General features: G+C 56.7%; 1 protein-coding gene across 3 annotated transcripts in view; it reads right to left on the minus strand.

Annotated features, from left to right (window-relative positions):
• LOC122390599 (CLIP-associating protein 1-B-like) overlaps window positions 1-21352 on the minus strand; it is an 89338-nt gene that overhangs the window by 7508 nt on the left and 60478 nt on the right. The window contains exons 7-20 of one of the 3 annotated variants that reach the window (XM_043383713.1): window positions 20586-20626; window positions 14993-15095; window positions 14345-14407; window positions 11161-11235; window positions 8804-8958; window positions 8075-8184; window positions 7446-7572; window positions 6877-7130; window positions 6431-6564; window positions 5700-5849; window positions 4250-4396; window positions 3351-3473; window positions 2370-2577; window positions 1981-2083 (exon numbers count right to left, since the gene is read on the minus strand). In XM_043383713.1, coding sequence (XP_043239648.1) covers window positions 1981-2083; window positions 2370-2577; window positions 3351-3473; window positions 4250-4396; window positions 5700-5849; window positions 6431-6564; window positions 6877-7130; window positions 7446-7572; window positions 8075-8184; window positions 8804-8958; window positions 11161-11235; window positions 14345-14407; window positions 14993-15095; window positions 20586-20626 — 1793 coding nt within the window. Of the gene's footprint in view, window positions 1-1980; window positions 2084-2369; window positions 2578-3350; window positions 3474-4249; window positions 4397-5699; window positions 5850-6430; window positions 6565-6876; window positions 7131-7445; window positions 7573-8074; window positions 8185-8803; window positions 8959-11160; window positions 11245-14344; window positions 14408-14992; window positions 15096-20585; window positions 20627-21352 lie in introns of all 3 variants that reach the window. The other 2 variants (XM_043383714.1, XM_043383715.1) reach the window with 2 other exon arrangements.

Raw genomic sequence — 21352 nt, forward strand, 5'->3', positions numbered from 1 at the left:
CTCACCGCCGGCCGCCCCCGCGCGCCCTCAGAGCGGCACGGGCGGCTAACATGCTCAACCAGCCACAGACGAGAGAGCTGAATAGTGGAGAGAGATAGGGGAAAAGAAGGGAAGAGAAAGAAAATGAGAAAGAGAAAATAAGTAATAAAGAGTATGGAAAGGCAACGAAGTGATAAAAGAAATAAAGAGAAACATGCCAAAATGTGAAGAGAACACGAGTGGGCAGACAGAAGAACAAGTGGGGTAAAACTGTTAACGAACTGTTGTATCGTTATAAAGTAGGTGATCAAGTGCGCTGTGCAAACCACACCACATTAACCCGCGCCCTGCTGGGGGGGGGGGGGTGTTTGAACACCCCCCTTGTGGTTTTTCGCGAATATCTCAAAAACGGCGGCGCGGAGCGCCGCCGTTTTTTGTACACCTTATCATACATCAATTCTACACATGTCGTGAAAATTTCAGACCAAGGTCATTCAAGGTCAGGTCACCAGGTCACTTGAAGTGACCTCACCTCATAAAAAGTTTCAATGTCTGTCATAGCTACACCGAGTGACCGATCGCTTTGAAACTTTCAGCGATTGCTAAGAGCAATAGCATGTACAAAATGTTTATCTCAGAATTTTGATATCCATGACCTAAGGTCAGGTCAATTTTGCGACTTCCCCATTATAAGTCAATGGGAGAAAATTGAAATGCGCCTCTTTTGGACGAAAGACATTATAAACACTCCCAAACACCGAATTACAAGTGGTTTAGACACACTGAACATGAAAATGGTGTCCGTGACCCTTGTTTATGCCCTGAGGTCATCTTAGGTCACGAATGGTATCTAACAGTTTTTCGCAAATAACTTTTGATAGAGGCATGCTAGAGCGATGAAAACGCCTTAGATGTGTTCAGCTCGACGATACGGATCGACTGATATGCAACATGACCCTTTCCGGTCAGGTCATGACCTTGACCTGAGGTCAAATTTTCAAGTTGACCTTTCAAGGTCAAGTTATAGTTCATTTGATGCGTCTTGACGAGAGGAACACGATGCCGGTGAAAGTAAGCTCGTACAAGGCTTGGGTCAAAAGTTATTGCAGAAAAACTGTTTCCGAAAAAATCGGCTATTTTTGCAGTTTTTGCCCCCTGCAGGCAAAACCGTTGACGTTAGGTCAAATCTGAGAGAATTACTCAGAAAGGGCGTTGATAGGGCTATCGAATGCGCTTTTCCGCGGCGCTGTAGCTCTATTGGTTCCCGAGTTATGCATTGGCTTCTTGGAAGTTTTCGACATTCGACCTGGAAATCGGCGAAATTTTGCCTTCAATGACCTCTGGTGACCTGACCTTTGACCTGACCAAAAAATTGACCGAAGTGATTTCGTCATTATTTTTGACGCTGTTTCGAACGCCGCCTTCCGCGTATCGCTACGTGGCCCAGGAGCCGAGTTACAAGGGGGGGGGGTGTTCAAACACCCCCCCCCCCAGCAGGGCGTGGAAATCCAGGACCCCCAGCCGGGCGCGGGTTAACTATGTATGTACACGTTTTTCACTACTGTAATGTCATGCAATGGCCACAGCGGCCAGTGAAACACCAAAAATAACTCAACTGAAGGGGCAAAACGATAGCACAATCATGCCCTAAACAATTCATAGTATATTCACAATCTGGTACGGACCACCCGTGGGCGCGGCGGACGGGCTGCGTATCGGAGTCCCTAACATTGCTGCCACTCACTGAATTCGGTCGGCTCACAAGCCGTTTGGGGGTAGCTGTCTACTGTGAGCCGTGACAGGGAGGGTAAGGGACCACGGGACAACTGAGACTAGGAGGGTGACATTGACATAGGTCACCCGCGGGAGACCGGATGAAAAGCAACGGACTGCGGTGAGGAGGGGTCATGCCGATCAGTCCGTAGCGGCGCACCCACGGTTGGTCATCGTACCAGGGGTATTAGACCCGTCTCCGCCGTCCGGCCCCGGCGGCCCACTCACCAGGGCGTCTGCCAGTGCCGACTCGGCCTCCCTGCTCTGCTGCAGGATCTTGTGCACGGTGACCGGCCGGCCGTGGACCGCCTCCGTCCCGCCCGCTATCGACCTGGACCAGTGGAACAAACAGAACAGTCAGAAACATCGCACAGCACGGTCAGCAGGCCAGTCAGATACCGTCAGATTTGATCAGAAACGGCGCACAGCAGGGCCACCGGCCGGCCGTGGACTTCCTCCGTCCCGCAGTTCCTCAACATAGTGTGGCACAGGGGTTCGTCGCATGGTCGGACCATTACCACATATTGGGCCATTCTACTCCTAAACGGCATTCCACACGACTACCTACAGTCACATTGCCCCTGATTCGCCCGAAGCCCTCCCTCTCCGCTGCTCACCGGGATCTGGCCGAGCCGGCCGATCCGGCGGCGCCCACGGCCGGCAGCCGGTGCGGGGACGGCTCGCGCGAGGTGCCCGTCGAGCGCGGGATACCCGAGCGGCGCCGCGTGCGGCCGGCCGTGTGCGCGTCGCCCGGAGAGCCGGCCGCCGCCGACGTGTACGTGGCGTAGCTGAGACGCGAGGACGGGGAGCCGCTGCGGCTGCCCGCTGCGGACAGAGACAGGGGTGGTGAGCACCGAGGTACGATAGGATACAGCACGAATATGAACACACAAAAAATGACTGATAGGGAGGAATGATATCCATCCTAATGATAGGGAGGAATGATATCCATCCTAACTATTGGATGACATCCGCAGTACATTATAAACTGAGCATCACGGGACGTTGATGTCTTTAACGATCAGCGACAGTAATACGAAATCGCTGGGCAGGCAAAGCAATTGTGAACATAGTCGGACTCTGCGGGGCGTCTGAACACTTGAGGTAGACAGACACGGGACGTGACTGCATAAGGAAAGGAGTTGACTGAGTACGTGCTAAAATACGACGGCTATACATTTTCGAAGAAAATCAATAACATCGAGAGGCAGGGAAAGCCAACTACAAACCAAAACAGGTGAAGCAAATCGACTCTCTAAATCTACTGCCTGTTGTATTTTACGCTAAATCATGCTCATCAATCAACAAATCTACGTCTACCACCTGGTGAATTACAGGAAGGCAGCGTGTATTATTCATTGAGGCCAATCCCGCCGTAAATGAGCCCATAGTGTCACAGGTGAATGACTATGCCATCCCGTGGATAGCTCAGCTGTGGATACAGCCGTGAGCCGTCAGATGACGACCGGCATTTCTGTCGCCGCTGTGTCCCGTTTCGCCCGCCTCGGTCTCAGCCCGTCGCCGATCCACCAGCGAGCCTCTGGGTCGGTCTCAGCCTCTCTCGGCGCCCATCTCTGAGTCCGTCCCGTCGTACTCACGCTGACTCTGGGTCACTCTCCGGCCGCGGTTTCGCGGCGTTCTCGGCGACTCAGTGGAGCCGGCGGCGGCGGCGGGGGGAGGGCCGCGCGCCGGACTGGCCGCTGTCAGTTTCCGCGGCCGCGCTGTCGAGCAGACGTGCCGGGCGGCCGGTCAGCGGGGGACGGCCGACCGGCGGGCAGGCGGGCGGCACCGGGCCAGCCAGGCAGCCAATACAGGCACACACGGGCAAACTGAACGGGAGAGAGAGAGCCGAGAGAAAAGGGTAGAAAACTGCTAGGAGAAAGCGAAAAGAGAGGGACAGCAGTACAACTAAACGTAGTGATGGCTGCCGCAGGAGATACAGAAAGAGAAAGAGACAATGCAGAGATACAGCAATACGATATACAACAAAATAATAATACCGCTATAAAACCCTCGGAAAGAGGACACTCGGAGCGCAATACAGAGCCAGGCCGACCGACAGGGAGCGGCGGTCACAAACACACACACACACACACACACAGAGCTGCAGGGCGCGCCATGCCGGCCGACTGTGCTGTGTCCCCAGTGTCCCCTGTCCTGTGGTAGTGATTGGGGGCTCACAGACAAACCTAAGGAGTCCCTTACACGTACCGTCCACAGAGTCTCCGGCGGCTGAGTCCGGCAGCACAGGGCGGGATTACAACATCAAAACAAGTCCCGAACACTACCATAGAACTGAGTTTCTGCTAGAAACGTTCATGACGTTTCTAGTTACGCAAGGTAAGAGTCAAAATTTCATTAGAATATTTTAGAATGAACAACGGCTCTCTACGGCCCCCAGTGTTCAGAATTGTCCATAAATGCTCTTAAATCAGCTCTGAAGGTGATTAGCCCATCCCCTCCTACCCTCCCAGCCCTGCTGGTGTCCCCTACTCACGCAGACTGACGCCGGAGCCGACGCGCATGCGCTGAGCGGCGGCGTACTGTGCGCGGGCGCGCGCCCGCTGCGCCGCCTGCAGGTCGATGGCCGACGTCGAGCGGTAGGAGGCGGGCGACTGGCCGGCGGCCGCCGACTCGCCGCCGCCTGCGGCACACACTGCCGGTCTCAGCGGCGGACCGCGCCACACGCTACACCAGGCAGGGTCACCGCACACGGCAGGCGCGCACACACGTACCGCACTCTTCGAGGCTAGGTACTAACTCGACACACGCTACGGGAGTACTGGGGATGGTGTGCACGTTACGGGGGGAGCTCTTGGGCTAGCGGCTCAAAAGGAGAAGAAATGACCAACTGAAGTGATAAGCTACAAACATCTCTTAAAAGCACACCGCATGTGACCTATTACTAAAGTGTAAATGGGAAGGAACAAGAATGTGCGACAGGACCGCTAACATACAGGAAAAGTGCGAACGTGAGGTCAGGACCCCTCCATACGATGTGTGACAACGAATTTTGTCCCTACAAGAATAGCCCTCAGGAGTGAAGCATTCATGAGGACAGCGTTTCCGTTCACCCAAGGTCCGACGGTGTGGATCCCCGTGAGCCTGGGAGAAATTTGGTGATGTCGCTCGCAGTGGCCTAAGCTCACAGCAGAGACGTCGGCCGACAGCTAGCATTAGTATGCCGGCCTGTAGCATTAGAGTGGTGGCCATTGGCCGGCCTGTGGCGTTAGCTGGTCGGCCTGCAGCGATCAGAGTAGTGGCCGGCCTGTGGCCATTAGCGGCGGCTGTCGAACCAGGGACAGTGTGGCTGCGCGTCCGCCAGATCAGCGGGTAAAAACAGGACCCGTCTGTGGGTCTGTTAGCCAGCGGGCACGTCACAGGCCGCTGGCAATGAACACGGCACGACCTACCTCAGCCTGTAGCCGGATACCAACCGAAAACTATCAGACCGTCGTGTGCCGTTGACACGAAATGGCGCTGTCGATAGTGAGTCTGTGTACTAGACGGACTGACAACCGCTACCTCAACCATATCAGTGCGCCTTTAAATGATTTCAATATGGATCAGCGACCAGTCACACGAATTGTCAGATTTGGGCCGATCTCTCAGACACTCACCTCTGTCCAGCTGCACGTGCGGGGGTTTACCATAAGTGATAAACACCCGTGGGGATCAGGCGGATTATGGGACTAACTCCCAGGTCTAAACCGTACCTATATCGTTTTTATTTTCGGCTATTAGCGGTGCTTACGCACCTCTGTCGGGTTTGGGCGGTGTTTATTTCGGGTTTGGTCGGTGTGTACGCACCTCTGTCGGGTTTGGGCGGTGTTTATGTCGGGTTTGGGCGGTGTGTACGCACCTCTGTCGGGTTTGGGCGGCGTTTATATCGGGTTTGGGCGGTGTTTACGCACCTCTGTCGGGTTTGGGCGGTGTGAAGTACGCACCTCTGTCGGGTTTGGGCGGACTCGGCTGCGGGATGTGACTGCGCCGCGGCAGGGAGGTGGTCCGACTGCTCAGGTTCTCCTGACTGCCGGCGCGCGACGAGGCCCGTGACCGCGAGCTCACCGGCGCCGCGTGGGACACACGGATCGCCGCTGCAACAGGCGCAACAATCCAATACCGTCAGTCCCTGATCGACCTCAGTGTCACAGCGGAGCGGTACGGCGAGAGAAGTAGCCAGGCATGACAATGCAATAAAGACACGAAAACGGCACCGAAACGCAACATTGAATATATTGCAAAATTGAAGTGCAACAACGATAACATAACATTGGTTGAAGCTGATAATAGCATGTTGCACAGCGGCAATGATTGCCGTCCGCTATGTAGCGTGTCAAGACGGCACACAGCCAGGTGCACCCAATCTGCCTCCAATGTATATGGTAAGCATCAGCACTGCTCTACGCTTGTGCAGCCCACCCTAGTCAGTGTGAACTGTGCACTGACAGTTGGGAGCTCAACGTTAACGGTACGACTAATGATGCGACTGTCATCACAGTCATCTGCCGTCGAGACATCATTCATCTCGAGCCGTTCGTCATTAAAGAGGGTGTTATTGTCAGCAGTAGGTCCAGGCGGCCTGGCGGCTAGGTCTGCAATTACAGTACCGAGGTGTGCAATAAAGCGAGCACCAAAGACACGTTAAGGTATTTGTCCGCGAATAAGCCCTACTTACACGGCCCTGTGAGCGAGTTGTTCGAACTGGATTTGGACATTTCACCGGCCAGTAGTTTCTTGTGTTGAGAATCTAACGAGTTCAGTAGAGAGTCTGCTTGCTCCTTGAAATGGTCGGCGAATCCCCAGTATGCCCTGAAAAGGGTGAAAACATGTCACAACAATGAACAATGTCAACTGACCATTTATCACGTTTACCATGATAAAACTACCTGAGTCAGAGGCGGTCGGGGGAGGTGATGTAGACTGAATAGAATACCCCTCTTAACGCAAAAACCGTGCTATAAAAAAACAGCTCATACTACATACAACCTTAGGCTCAATTTCTGATGAGCCGTCTCGCCACACAGTCGCGGTACAATCTGCATACTGTCAATAACTAACCAATGCCAGCGGTCCGAGCCCGCCGGTCACCTCCCCTCCCCGCCCTGCTCCTCGCCGTTATACCTGCGGCTGACGGCGCGCGCCTCGCTGTCGGCGTCCGAGACGCCCTTCCGGACGGCCTCCTGAATGACTGCCACGTGCCGCTCGAGCGCCTGTGTTGGCCAGCTGGTGAGCAGCTGCTCGAGGAACTCGCAGCAGGCGCGCCGGATCTCGCGGGACTTGCTGCTCAGCTGGCCGGTGATGATGGGGATCAGGCGGGCGTAGTGCGTGTTCTGGATGATGAACCGGATGGCCACCACGCCCGATGTGGACATTACCTGAGCGGAGAAAAGAAGCGAGATAAGTCACGCTTCCCGTCCAATGCTAAGAACTTGGAACAGTCGCCGGATGACAAGGTAGTCATGCATCAAAACCAATATACAATAATCAGCACCATGGCTTTAAAGTCTGTCATTGTAATGATGTAGCTATTCACGATATTTCGAATAGCAAACGGCATCAGACCTAATCCAACAAACGAGCAAATGCGCGGCTGGTCTTATCAGCTCGAAATTAAAAAACTCAAGCCACAAAATATCGTGAGAACAACTGTAATGGCTGATCATAAGGGCCATGGTTAACGAGCCACGTACCTTGGCACTGTTTGGAATCAGCTCGATAAGGTAGGGCAGTAGCGAGAGACAGACGTGGTCCACCCGGTGGCCCAGCTGCTGGGAAAGATACGCGATGGTGATGCACCCTTCGCGTACCACTTGGGACCTGCGAACGCACAGCGGGCAGCGCGGGTCACAGCGCTGACACAGTCGTACCGCCGGCGGCACGGGGCACAACAGACAACTCGCAGCCTCGCCCGTAAAACCAGACAAACAGCTAATAAGTTTCGGAGACACTTCAAACGTAAACGTCTTGAGTTCATCAAACGCACATACTTATAATCTCACAAAAACAAGTATTTGCGTCGAGTTCCTTGTAGCAGCACGCCAGAGAATTGTTAGAAACATGGAGCTGAGACGGAGTTCCCAGAGATGCCGATCTGCCGCCCAGCCGCCGATAATTCCTGGTCCCTGTCGCCCTATCGAGTCGCGATCTCCAGTCGTGAGGCATTACGGAGAGATTCTGAGCTGTTAGCTGTTCTGTTCACACGCACGAACCTGAGCTGCACTGATAGCAATGGAATGTGTTCGTTTGTTCAACACAAGGAACTCAACACAAGGAACATATGCCATTCTGGACGGTGAGGTTATGTGTACCGGTTCTGTACCTGAGATCCTGGACAGTAAGCTGCAGCGCCGGCTCCATCAACCGCAGGTGCTGGTACAGCTCGTCGTAGTTGGTGCCGCCGGCGATTAGAATACTGCGCAGCTTCTTCAGCTGTAAACGCAACACGGCCCGATAATCAGCGGACATGGACGATGATAATCTCAATGTCATGTAACGTTCAGCATCACACGGGGACAAACACACAGCAGTTTCACCGGCCCCACGAGATGGTGTCTCGGTGCCCCTCCCTACAAATTAGTTATATCTTCACTGTGCCCAGTGTCCCAAAATCGTATTTTCGCTTGGGTGTCGGAGGGGAAAATTCCTCACCCAAAAGGGGGATAAGAGTAGACAACTGTTAGTCACATAAGGCCCAAAAAGAGTGGAAAAGGATCAATGGCGCACATTTATAGGTATACAAGTGTGACAGATTGTATGATGTAAAATAACCATCCACGCAAATGCTTGCTGTCAGTAAAACTGGGAGTGGAAAATGGCTCTTAAAAAATGGGGATGGGAGTGCAAAATAATTTTCCTTTTGATGTCAGTTCCCACCCCAATCGACAAGTTTTTGGGATACTGCTGTGTCCAGTCCAATCCCAAGCTGCAACACGTTTCCCCACACACCCTCCACTCCCCCGCACACAGTGCGCCAGTCGCGCGGTGACCTACCCCGCTCAGCACACCCCACTGCGACCCCACACAGACGGCCCGCGGGGCGCCCACTCACCGCCTCAATACGCTTGTCCCACGGGTTGGACGGCTGGCTGACTGTCTCGCGTATCTTCACCATGTGGTCCTCCAGGTCCTTGTGAGAGTACAAAGTCACCTTTGGCACGTCCTCGAAGGCGGAGATGAACATGGCCTCGTCTATGGCGCCGGCCGCTGAGGGCGAGGGGGACACGACACGTCACTCATCACACCCGGGAGAGGGGTAGGGGTAACAACGAGACGGCGTAAGTTATCACAGCAATACCACGAAGTTCCGCTTCGAGGCCATAAGTTCCTCCCATATAACAAACACCCTAGGAACCTACTCGCGAATTTAAACCGCCATTTGCAACACCTGTCCACCTCATTTAATGCAAGTCATCGGCTTGTAATCACTCAGGCGTTGCAATCAAAGTGATGTCATCCACACATAATCACAATGCAAGAACGGAAGCTAATTAACCTGTCCCCTTTTCGCCGTCGACATGAGGTGAATTGAGGTGGTACTCGCGGCACAACTGAGCCGGATACGACAAACAGCCACAGTATAGCGCAATTTGCCAACACTGAGACCGACACAATGGCTGGAATAATGAGATACAAAACGTCCCCACCATGACAATTATCTAAACGGCAAGGATCCGACTCTGAGAGCAAATTATGACTGTTGATCACGTCCCGCCATCGTGCCGCAGCGATGAGTACGCTGATTATCACCAGGCACGGAGCTAATCGGGGAATAGGAGACCGCCGGGGAGACAAACTACGCACTCCAAAAATGAACAGCAGACAATTCTCAGAAAGGGGCGACACGAGAGATAGCCACAATCCATTAGGAAGACTTATGGTAGAGTGATAGTAATCAACAAGAACTGATTAATAGTGCAATGCGACCCCAGTTTCACAAACCACTGAATTACCAGGTGAGTCGGTTCGTTCAGCCGTGATTTCATCCCCGACCATTACCGTGAGCCCACTCACGGTGATCCATCACGCGGCCCGTGAAGACGTGCTATCTGGGCACGGACCATCACTCACGGGTCTCGGCTCCTTCCCACGGCGCCGCGGCCCACCGACACACGGCCACTTTCCACTTATCGCCGCGATATCCCCCACGTTTCTCTGGCGCACAGCGGCCTCCCACCCGATCCCGAGCCGGACACCTAACAGCTACCGGGCCATCCGTCATCTCTAGTTACAACTAATGGCACTGGTCCGGCTTCAGCTCATCTACCAGCGAATGGTGTAGTTCAGTAAAATGCATCACTGCCACACTTTCACGGGCTGGTATGCGGTGAATCACTCATAACAAGACCATTAATAAAAATTCCTTACCACGAAAGACTTTTGATTTCGAGGTCGCGCCATACGAAAAAAAAACTAATCGATTTTCGTTCCATACCCTAGTCGCGCAGCATCTCCTGTCACAATCGAGTTGCAGCTCCGCCGACAGCCCCTGATCCAGCCAAGCCGCAGCTCCTGTCTCGCCGGCTGCAGCGGCGCAGGACCGCCTCAAGGCCAGGCTGCAGCGGCGGGCGGGCCATTGTATCGGCGCGGAGGAGGCGGCCAACTTCCGGCCTCTGTCCTCGGCCGGTGCAGGTAGCGCCGAGAGTCTGTCCCATCGCGCTGCTCCGGGAGACGCGTCACGCCACTCCCGCATCGTCACGGGACGCCGACAGGCCACCCAGCCATCCGCGCTCCCCGGGGACCGGCGCCGTACGGCGGGGTCTGTGCCCGCTCCTCCGCCGCCGGCCCCGTCACGCGATCCCGGAGACATATCCCTACTGCCACCCACCACTCAGCCCTGCCAACAACACGCCACAACAACCGCGCGACACATACTCTCCGAACACACTCCTATTGATTAGCACCATACCCAAATACTAACGTAAAACCCTCACTTTCCCCTTCCCATACTGATGTAGTCATAAGACGGGATCGTTCACCCTTTCAACACCAACGCGCACTACTTGGCCTTGCTCATAACCTTCTTCCACGCAAACCATCCCTGCTCATACCGTGCGGCAGGCACCACCTTCAGGTGAAGGCGACTGCACCGCACACGCTCGCACACTCCCAAAATAGACACTGCACGTGGTTCCCACTTACCAGCATTCCACTCATGCAGTCAGGCGTGCGTTCTGTGCGCCCACCCTGCGCAAAGCACGGCCGCGCTGAGTGTATACATGAACGGCGCGTGTCCACCCACGCTGTACTGTAGTCAGCTCTGGTTAGCACAGCCAGTTAGCCCCCACCCACACAGTGCCGCGGTGCCGGCGTAGGCGTACCCGCGCGTGCCGCCCCCTCGGCCTCACCTCGGTACATTCCGCTGCAGCGACCAACGGGCCCAGAGAGCGCCGGTCGCGCGCTGCCTACCTGTGCTCGAGGCGGACGACGTGGCCGACGGCTTTCGGGAGACGAGGGACGGCACCCGACGGACCCGGGCGGCGTCTGTACCGCCAGCGTCGGCAGGCGAACGAACAGGCACGGTTAGTGGCGGCCGACAGCGGCACAGCATGCCCGGACGGCACGGACAGACGGGCGGGACAGGCGGGCAGCAGCGGCGACAGGGCCGGCACAGCCGAGCCACCAACCAAACCATCACCGATCGCAGACCTCAGATAAACTCTGACCATTGACGCTCAGAAGAACGGTCGGGAATCAGCTCGAGTATTAGTCCGATCGGTTGGCTGGTCGGTAGACGCCCGGCCCTGTCGTCGCCATGCTAACAAGTCAGGTCAATAAAGCCATACAGAGGTGCAGACAGGAGTCAGAGTAATTATGTATACCGGTAAGCACGTTACGGAGGCATATGAGTATGTACCGCCCGCAGCCGGCGAGGGTTAATCCTGTTGCAAGAACCAGCCACGGCGGAAACAGACACGTGGGTAGTGACAACAGGGGCGAATTACTCTCCGGTTAGAACAAAACAAGCGGCGGCGAAACGGACTAGTGGGCACCAAGACAGTGTTGGTAACAGAACCCTGGTCAGCTGGGAGCGACACAAACATCCTCAAACAAACGACAAACACAGGACCACATCCCGAGTCAAATGAGCGACACGGAGGGGCAAGGGAAGGGAACACTCCTACGAATGATGCACCTTATCAAACAGACGAGGCATCCAGCGAACTCTTTTGCCTGGCAGTACTGAATATGAAACGCTTATTCAACCGGCAAATGCTACAGCCCCCAAGCAAGGTGCCTCTAACGAATCTCACGGCTGGCAACATAGATAGTTGTTCGGGAAAAATGTCCGTTTTAGTGCTGGACTGCAGTGGAAAACAGCCGGTACCGAGCCAGCACCGACTGCCCCCTAATAAGCTTACATCCCTTGGACGTCGAAGCCGTGTTGAACGAGGCTTTTAGCTACCGCATTGTGGTACCGACAGCGCGATAAGTCTCCCACACTAATCCGCGGCCGCAAGTGCCTCAGTCGACGAACCACACGTGCAAACCAGCCGGCCATTGGTGCTCTGCCAGATGCCAGGTGCGCACTGAACCGCCGCCCATCGCAGCGCAAAAACCGTCCGGAGCACCTACCTATCCACTGCCGGCGGCCACCGACTCCAAACAATGTGCGTGGAGCGCCGGCGTCGCAGCCTCCCCTGCGGCCGCCGGTTTTTGTGCGGGGCGTCATTTCGCCGGCGGATAGCGGGACCAGGTCGCCGCCGGCGCGATGATGGGTCACACGTTCCCATTATCACCGGCACACGCACACGGGACACGCGCGCACGCACCGGCGCGGGGCCGGCCGGCGGGCGGCTGGCGGGGCGGTAATCCCATTACCGGCGGCGACAGACGGATGGAGGGACGCAGGCGCTGTTTACTCAGCGCCTCCCTCCTGCCACCGCCAGCGATATACCACCGGCAGAGGGCGATTTACAGCGCCACCGGCACAGGGAGCACTCGACCGCCACACCGACGGCTGTCACTTGTCAGTGATCACCAGCACATACAACACGACCATTAGAGGAATCAACTTAGCAGCCAGCATATTACGCCTTGACTTTTCAGGCTGGTTTAGAGCCATGGAATGTAATCGACAGGTGCCAGGTGCCGACCAGACCGCAATGCAATCAGTTCGACAGCATCTGTCCCTGTCTTGTCGGGGTGATGGGCCGTCAGTTTCCCTCATTGTCTCTCACTGGCGGCTCAGTAGCCCATTTGTCGGCTGTCTGCGGCCGGCCCGGGGGCTTCTCCTGGCCGACCCGGTGAATGGCGGCCCGCCTCCTCCGCTCCGATGGCCGGTGCTTATCTAACGCACATCGGTGGCCGCCCTTCCGGCGCCGCAGAGCGCGGGCCGTTACTCCCTGCTCCCACTCGTTCAACCCCTCCTCCGTCCCGGCAGAGCGGAGAACCGCAGACAGAAACGGGAAGAGAAACGGCGAGCAAGGCGTACTATAGGAGCGGGAGAAAACGGACAGGGTTATGCAGGCGCACCGCCAACCACAACTGCGCCGAGGTGAGGCCCAGCACAATGCATAACGGGCATGTAAAGCAGGTTGCATGGTAAATCCGGACAGGCCGATACACCAGATGACACAGACCCAATCAGTATTACACGGATCATGCATAATGCGCGATAGCATGATGCACAGAACACGTGGACTGGAAATCGGGCGCCGTATTTGGTGTTTGGGAGACTGAGCCGCTGGGGTCGTTTGCACGGCACTCTGGGCTCGCGTCACTGCCCCAGAGGCCAGCGTGTTCCGAGGAGCTGGACACGCTCAGCACGCTCCCCTGTCGTATCACGCCACACGATGGCCAGCTCAGCCAGGTAGCTGGACCCAACAAACAGCCTATCTGCCCATAAAACCGAACAGACACGCGAAGGGGCAGCAGTTCCCAGATCGACGCGATGGGAAGCCCGTCCGAAAGGTCAAGAGCCAATAAGCTTCCGCGTTTATCCCGTATCTTCCAGCCACTGGACCACAAACTAATGACTCATTGAATACTTAGGCCTACCTTACCTCAGATAAAATCAGCCGCAATGCTTCACTCATACACTGCAACCCGGTTCCGATCTGAAAGGTCCCGTCCCAGCCGGGCCGACCGGCCGACTCTCCCTGCCCCGCAGCTATCTCAGGCGGCATAGAGCATCCACGAGCGAGGAGTCGCTGCCGCCACCGGCTCAGACCGCGGTCACTATCCTGTCCACGGACCGGACATGACAGTCCCTGCTGCTGAAACACCCCCGCACTGGGAAAACACTTCACCAGGAACAGCCACAAACGACACAATCCACGGAGTCCGACGGAGAACAAGGAAGAACAGTAACTGGCAGAATAAAAAGCGAGCGTTGAAGAGGATGCTGAAAGATGGCCGACGCGTAACGAAGCAGCAGAGGCAGAGAGCGAGGCGGGAGACGGCGTAAGCGACATCAGGCTCTTCTGTACACCGCAAACACACGCGCGGGAATGCAGCGGGGAAGCTGAGCGTGGGGCAGGAGGCTGTATTTACATACAGAAGCGGTTCGAGCCTAGCACTGGAAGCGGACTGGTCTGGCAGACAGAGCCCCCTCCGCCGGTGGAGGCGGAGGGGTACGGCAGACAGTTACCGGGTGTGCGGCGGTCGATGCTGGGCGACCTCGGGCGGGCCGCCCTGGGACGCAGGCCCGGCGCTGCGGACACAGGACGCGGCCACACTCGGTCAGCCCGCGGCGGGGGACGCCCGCCGGCTCAGAGGCCCTGCCCGGTCCGTCCGGCGGCCCGGCAGCAGCAGCAGCGGCAGCCCCACACCAGCGGCACACACTCGCACAGCTAACTCTACCGCCACTCCACTCTGACAGCTCTGCGCCGCTCTCTAGAAGCATGCGTGGCGCGTGCGCGGGTCCCGGCGGGTCCTGTGTCGCCGACAGCACAGCTCACCACCGCAGGCTATAGCCAGTCAGCGTTTCCCGGCATACCCGCCCAGTACTACAGAGGCGTGGGAGCGCCCCCGAATAAAACAGGAATGTGGCTGGGATGGAAGACTCTAGGGATCGGGTGAGCTGGTTATTCTTTAAGCATTTTTAAAGCCAGATATGCGGGATTAATAATGGGTGACCTCATCAAACCAATTAGTAATGTCCCATTTCATCCGAAAGTAATCCAACCGCTAACAATGTCAATACTTTCAAAACGAGACTGATCAGAGACTGGACCGGAGGATGTTGGGGGCGGGTGGCAGGTGTCAGCGGCGCTGACAGACAGTCAGCATCACTCACTGGTGGCGCCCGAGGGCAGCGTGCCGTTCGCGCCGGCCGCCTTCTGCGGCGGGACGCGGCGCACGGGCGGCGCGCTGGTCGACCTCGAGGCCGCCGACTTGACCTGCCGGCAGAGCGCGAGGTAACGGTCAGCAGCTGAGTCAGCCGGCCGGTCAGCGGGGCGGGGAGGGGGGAGGGGAGGGCTCCCGGGCGCCGCAGCGACAGAGCACGTCCCCTGACAGCGGCGCGCGCCCAGAGGCGTCGGTGTCAAAGCCGACGTGAGTCATGCACAGCAGGGGGAGATCAAACGGTTCAGCCGACTCCAATCCGCTTTTAAAGCGACACGAACCCTACGACGGTCAAACATACGCTGGCAAATCCAGCTGACGAATTTGGCGGCGTTAGAGCGGTCTCACACTAAGACAGCATCGCACGGCGGGATAAGCGAAATGTCTGTCATGTCATCCATTTCACCATTACATGCATGGATTCATGAGATCGGCTGCACTGATCGGACCTGTAAACGGGTTGTGAACACTGAACAGCGCTTAAAAATGATGATCAACCAAAGCGGCAGGGACCGTGGGTCATGATGCAAGCGGCGGGTGCGGACAACAATCAGACGGCCGGGCCTGATCTGGGACACATACGGCCGCGGCAGTACCGCCGGCCGGCGCCGGGTAGCTGGCAGACGGCGCCGTGCGCCACGGCCCGCCAGTCATGGCACGAACTGCCCGCCGTGCACATTGTATCGCGATCACGGCCGCTGAAAGGCGCCGGCCCGGCCGTCCCAGCAAAGTGGCATTTAAAAGACAAGCGGCGTCATGAAGTGCTGAGACCAGGGGTCACATAGGAATATATATTCCCGACCGGGGCTGGGAAAATGCGTTTTATTCACCGAGGTTTTTGTGCGGAGGACCGAGTGCCGGTAGGCACGAGGTCCGTAGCAAAAAACCGAGGTGAATAAAACTGCATTTTCACAGCCCAAGGTTGGGAAGAGATTTACCACATGCCGTACCGGCGCAACAGTTAATATCATATTCATTTGATATTTTACACTTTAATCTTAATATTGTGTTAATATTATATTAGTACTATGTTCATATTTATAGTCACCGTGATTATTTTTTTGTGTTTTTCATTATTGGGCTGCGTTGAGCATGAAAGATGAAATTCCTACTTTCCCCTTATTTAGGGTTTGAAAAAGCTGAGGATGAAGATGGTGAAGCGCCAGAAGTTAGAATAAAAATATGGAGTCCAGCAGGAGTGAGGAAACCGTGAGGAAAACTGAAAATTGGGTAAAACACTGAATCAAACGCGTCTTGGATCCCAGCTGGAACAATATCAAATGTTTCATTGTGGCACGTTAAGATGCTTCACGCATTTAAATTGTTCGTTTTTTGCGTGCATTATGTAGAAATAATGATTATTCCGACCATGTTCTGCAGCAATAAATACATTGGCATTGGAACGATAACCTTGTTTAGTTGAATAACGTTGACAGCAAAAGTAAGTAAACACGCAGTCACTTACTTTTGCTGTTGCTGTTAGTGAACACACAATCCGTAAATATCTTCTTTGAAATTGGTTCTTCCGCTCAGAATATTCAGTAAAATTTTGTCTGGGAAAATCAAAAAGCCCTAGGGCCGAATCGTTTCCCAAATACCTTCAACATTAGCCGAGGCGGGCCGAAGCCATTTCCCAAATGCACGTGCTAATGTTAAAGGGATATCTCGGCATGTGGTAATACGCGGAAGAAAGCGTCTTTGTTACAAATAACACAAGTAGCTTAGAACCAAATAACTTTTCAGAGTTCATGCCCCGTGAAGTAATGCCTGGTCACGATTTGCTCCATCGACCTCAGACCCAATAACTGAAAAAGGGCAAGAAGGCTGCAAGTTTAGAAAAAAATAAGACAAAACAAAGCACAGGTGCAGCTTTCTATTCAATGTACAGATAGCACCCGGACATTGCACTACTCATATTTACAGCCACTAACCGCAGCCAAAACAATGTGTAATGAAGACATACCACAAACAGAAACGGGCGCCAGTCACTGTCGGGTGGAGACTGGTGCCAGGGAGGATGGCAATCGACAGAAAACACTAAACAAAAGCGGCGTGGGACCGACGGCGCACAGCTGACCGGAATTGGCACCCGGAGGACGGGAGAGAAGAGGAGGGGAGGGGGAGAGGAATGCGGCCCAGCTGTCCACTTTCTCCGGCCGAACGCGCCGTTTGACGTATCGGTCTCTAATCAGCGGCGTACACAGGAGGCGCGTGGCCGCCCCGCGGACAGACGCATGGCGGAGCGGCCGGCGGTCTCCGCTGGAGCGGTCACAGCGCGGCCGTGTGCGCTCAGACACCCTGTGTGTGGACAGCAGACAGACTGGAGGTTGTTCAGAGTGCTCCGTCACTGCACACCCACGCGTCTTTACGCCCGTGTACAGAGCATCCCTCATCGGAAGTCAGTTCATCAACCGCACACGGTCGCAGAAACAGTGCGGGGAGCAGGAACACTGCTCAGTCCGCATGCCATCAGATGCCAGTCCACTCAAGCCCATTCCATCCAGTGGCCCGGGTCATAGGCCTCAGCACGAGATACCAAGCCTGCAGTTACCGCAGGTGCGGCATTCCGGCATCATTTGCCCAATACGGTGTCCACAAATATGTCAGCAGGTCGTCCGGTGACACTGGCTGGACGGGTCGGCTCCGGCCGCCGACCCACCGTGGACGACCTGCCATATTTGTCCGCGGAATACCGACACCGGCCGGCGTCAGGGCCCGACATATTCCTGTTCGGCTGGGAGGCTGTGTTTGCAGACGGCACACAGCGCGCATCAATGCATCAGCGTGTCGGCGCGGCCCGACACGTTCGGTGGCTGTCAGCGGGTCAGGTCACCTGACTCGGGCTGTTCGTCGTCCACGGCGAGCCGAGCCGACCCCGTCGGGCGGAGCAGTCACGCCACAGGACACCGTGTGACGCCGTACGTGACGCTCTGTGACGTCGGTGGCCTGATGTCACGTGACGGGACAGTGGCACCCGGCCGGCGCCCAGGCAGCGGTCGTCACCGACTACCGAGCGGCGGTCACGAGCGCCGGTGAGCCGTGACCAAACCGGCCCCGTGATAACAAAACCCAACGGGGCTCCGTGACCCGTGAACACGGCGCAAAGTGGCACCGTTCGACACCGACTGTTTGGAATTCAAATTTAAACAGACAGCCGGAGAGACGAGCTGAGTTCGCGCGAGAACATTCCCCGTTATTGACGATGAATATGATTATCTCGTACGCATTGTGTAAATGCGTCCTCCGTAGCCAAACTCAGCTTCACAGCGCTGCGCCAGCCTCCACAGCGAAGCAGTGACATATCTGTTCAACGTGACACGCCGGTCCACCGGTGTGCCATGGTCCGCCCGCCGCACCCGTTTGATTCCGTCTCCGTCTGTGCCGACCCGTCGGCCGCGACCGCTCCACATTGCAGCAGCTCTGACCGGCCGGCCGGCGGCGGGCCCGCTCCTCAGCTCGGCGAATATCAATTAACCGGCCCGGCCCTCCGCGCGGCGCCGCCGGACGCACCGACCGGGGCCGGTCCATGCATAGTCAGCCGGGCCGGGCAGACAGGCGACCTGAGGAGGGCGCCGTCCGTCCGCCCGCCGCTAACGATCTCACACAGCGGGGAACAACTGTGATCGGCGCGCGCCACCGATTTCGCAGTAAAAACTGGGTCCGTTCGCTCCGACCGGAGGGCGGAGGACGGGCAGACACTGCCGATCACTCTGCTCTGCTCGGGACAGTCTGATTGGCTGGTCTACTTAGGCTGGGTCCAGGATCCAACCAACACGACTTGACCTGGTATTGGGCAGCATGCATGCTCTCAAAAACAGCACATCCAGGTTGCAAACGTGCAGAGAACCAGACAAATAACGAAACATAATAGATGGTTGAAAACAAACGCCGCTAATAAGAAACAGTTACCGAGGTCACGATCGCAGTTATAACCATCTACAGGGGTTCTCGGCGCTCTACGTGATGCCAGGTCGGACAAGAGGCCTCGACAACAGCACCACAGCGCCGCGTAGGCTGGTCGGCCCCGGGGCTAAGCGGACACAATAGACAACAGTGTGGCTCTGCACACAATGACTTCATCCAATGGCGTCCAATCGGAGAGACGGGCGCTAAATGATCACAAACAAACAGCGTCTGGGTGCTGAGTAGACGCGGTGGCGTGGTGAGACGATCGACTGTCAGTACTGCTGAGAGGAGCGGACCGCGGGTCGGTTAGATAGGCGACCGACAGACGGACCCAGAGTCCGAGCAACAAACACTGACGCGTCAGATACACCAGGTGAGGCTGGCTGGGTACTGTGGTAAAAGTTGCCAACAAATGACATTGCCGATTACTGTGATACATACACAAGCTTTCTGGAGAAAGACGAAGGTGAGAAGAAGGAGGCACTGCCGGTCTGTAACCAGACACCAGCGCTGGGACCTCGCCAGGTGCGGGTGCACCGTGCACAGCGAACCCAGCAACTGACGCGAAGGTCAGCCAAAGTCGGCCGTAGCCACGTACAGGTCGGCGGAACACGAGGGCCGGCCAACATCCACCCTCCGAGAAACTAGAGAAACGGGCGTGGGCGGGACCGTCAGCGCTGCCCGCCAGCACAACAAACAGTCGACCGACAGGTAAACCGGCCACTGTGCCCGGGCCGGTCGGAACAGCCCCTGGTCGCGCACGGACGACTCGGTCGGGGTAAGGCCGTGGGGAAGGGAGGCGGCATCCCCCAGCACCCCTCTCCTTCATGACCTTGGCGTTCCACCCTGGCCGCCCGCCGCCGCCGACTCCGTCTCCAGCCAGGCTGTGCCATCGTCAGCAGCCATATACGAGTCGTGCTCAGCTGTAGCCATTGGCGGCGGTGTCTCATCCATTATCGTCCGACACGGGCGGGACGGGCGGCGCCGGCCCGCCTTGTGAGCGCGCCTCTCGCGCCCGTGTCGCCGCCGCTACCGTCCCCAGCCGTAAATCCCAGTGCTGCATGGCGCGGCCATTCGACGCGGCCGTCCGTGCCTGTATGGTAATACACCCGCCACACATGGGGGTGGGAGGAGCGGGTGAAGATGCATGCAGATAGCGGCAGACAGCACCACCTCTCTCCCTCCCCGTGCAGTGTATGAGCCGGGCCGGGCTGACGTGACCGGCCGCCGAGGCACGGTCTCTCAGCGAAGCCTCTGCCCGGGTCATGTCTCCCGCCGAGCTGGTGGGCGCAGCGGGCGCCGATGAGATGACCGCTGACCAATCGACCGTGACCGCTGACCTGGACACCGGGGGCAGACACGGTGAGCTGTGGCTGCGGCCCGTCACACCCGTTATAGTGTACGGCACCGCACCACCGACCAAACACACGTCAGCTACCGAGCCGGGATCGGTGGACAGACCAGAGTGGGATGAAATGGTTTTCAAATAATTCACGACAGCCCGAATAGGATAAAAGGGAATGTAGCGAGTCCCTAACCATTTCAATGCAGCACCAGCCTGTCCCATTCAATAAGCGCACTGCCGTCAAACCCCTAGTCTCCGTGCCTGCCCCCGCTCCCTCTCCCGTGTCGGCACTCACCGCCATCCGGTCCACCTCATCCTCGTCATCCCGTTTGGAGCCTGTGGACAGAAGGGGTCGGCGGTCACACACTGTGTAGGGGAGGGGAGGGGTTACATTTGGAGCCTATGGGCAATCGACGGTCACACACTGTGCGGGGGGAGGGGTTCCGTTTGAAGCCTGCAGACATAAGAGGTCTGCGGTCACACACCGACTGAAGGAGGGGGAGGGACGGATGGCCCACATACGCAACACGCACCGCCCGGCAGAGACACGTCACACACGCGAGACGCACCAATTGGAGGGGAGCGGCACCGGGGCGTGACATAAGACGGTTGGGAAACACCGTGGATGTCATAAGCCATTAATTTGTTTGTCTGTGTCAATAGAGTTCCATGACGGGGCTCTTGCTGGTGACATGTACCGTAACGATCCCGCCTTTTCAAGGTGATGTGACGGGCGCCAGACACTACCCAAAGCGCTGTGCGGTAAACACATCCAGCGTTCAATCAAAATAAGACAGTATCACTGTGCCCAAACAAGCTTTACCCAGCATTCAGGGCATTTAAACTTCTTGCCGCAGTGGCCATATAAAGACTCGGACCAATTGAGTCAGCACGCACAGGTAACAGGCCACGCAACAAGCCGTAAATATTCCATTACGGCCGGCACACGGGCGACGGCTTTCATTCCGTCGGCAGCGGCGGCGGCGGCCTTGACAGAGCGGCGGCGCCCGGCGGGCCGCTGCACTGGGAGGGTGTGGCCGGCGGCCCAGCGGGGCCGATGGC

Source organism: Amphibalanus amphitrite, unplaced genomic scaffold (assembly GCF_019059575.1).
Source record: "Amphibalanus amphitrite isolate SeventyFive unplaced genomic scaffold, NRLGWU_Aamphi_draft 000402F_arrow, whole genome shotgun sequence".
In the NCBI taxonomy this organism is placed as follows: Eukaryota; Metazoa; Arthropoda; class Thecostraca; order Balanomorpha; family Balanidae; genus Amphibalanus; species Amphibalanus amphitrite.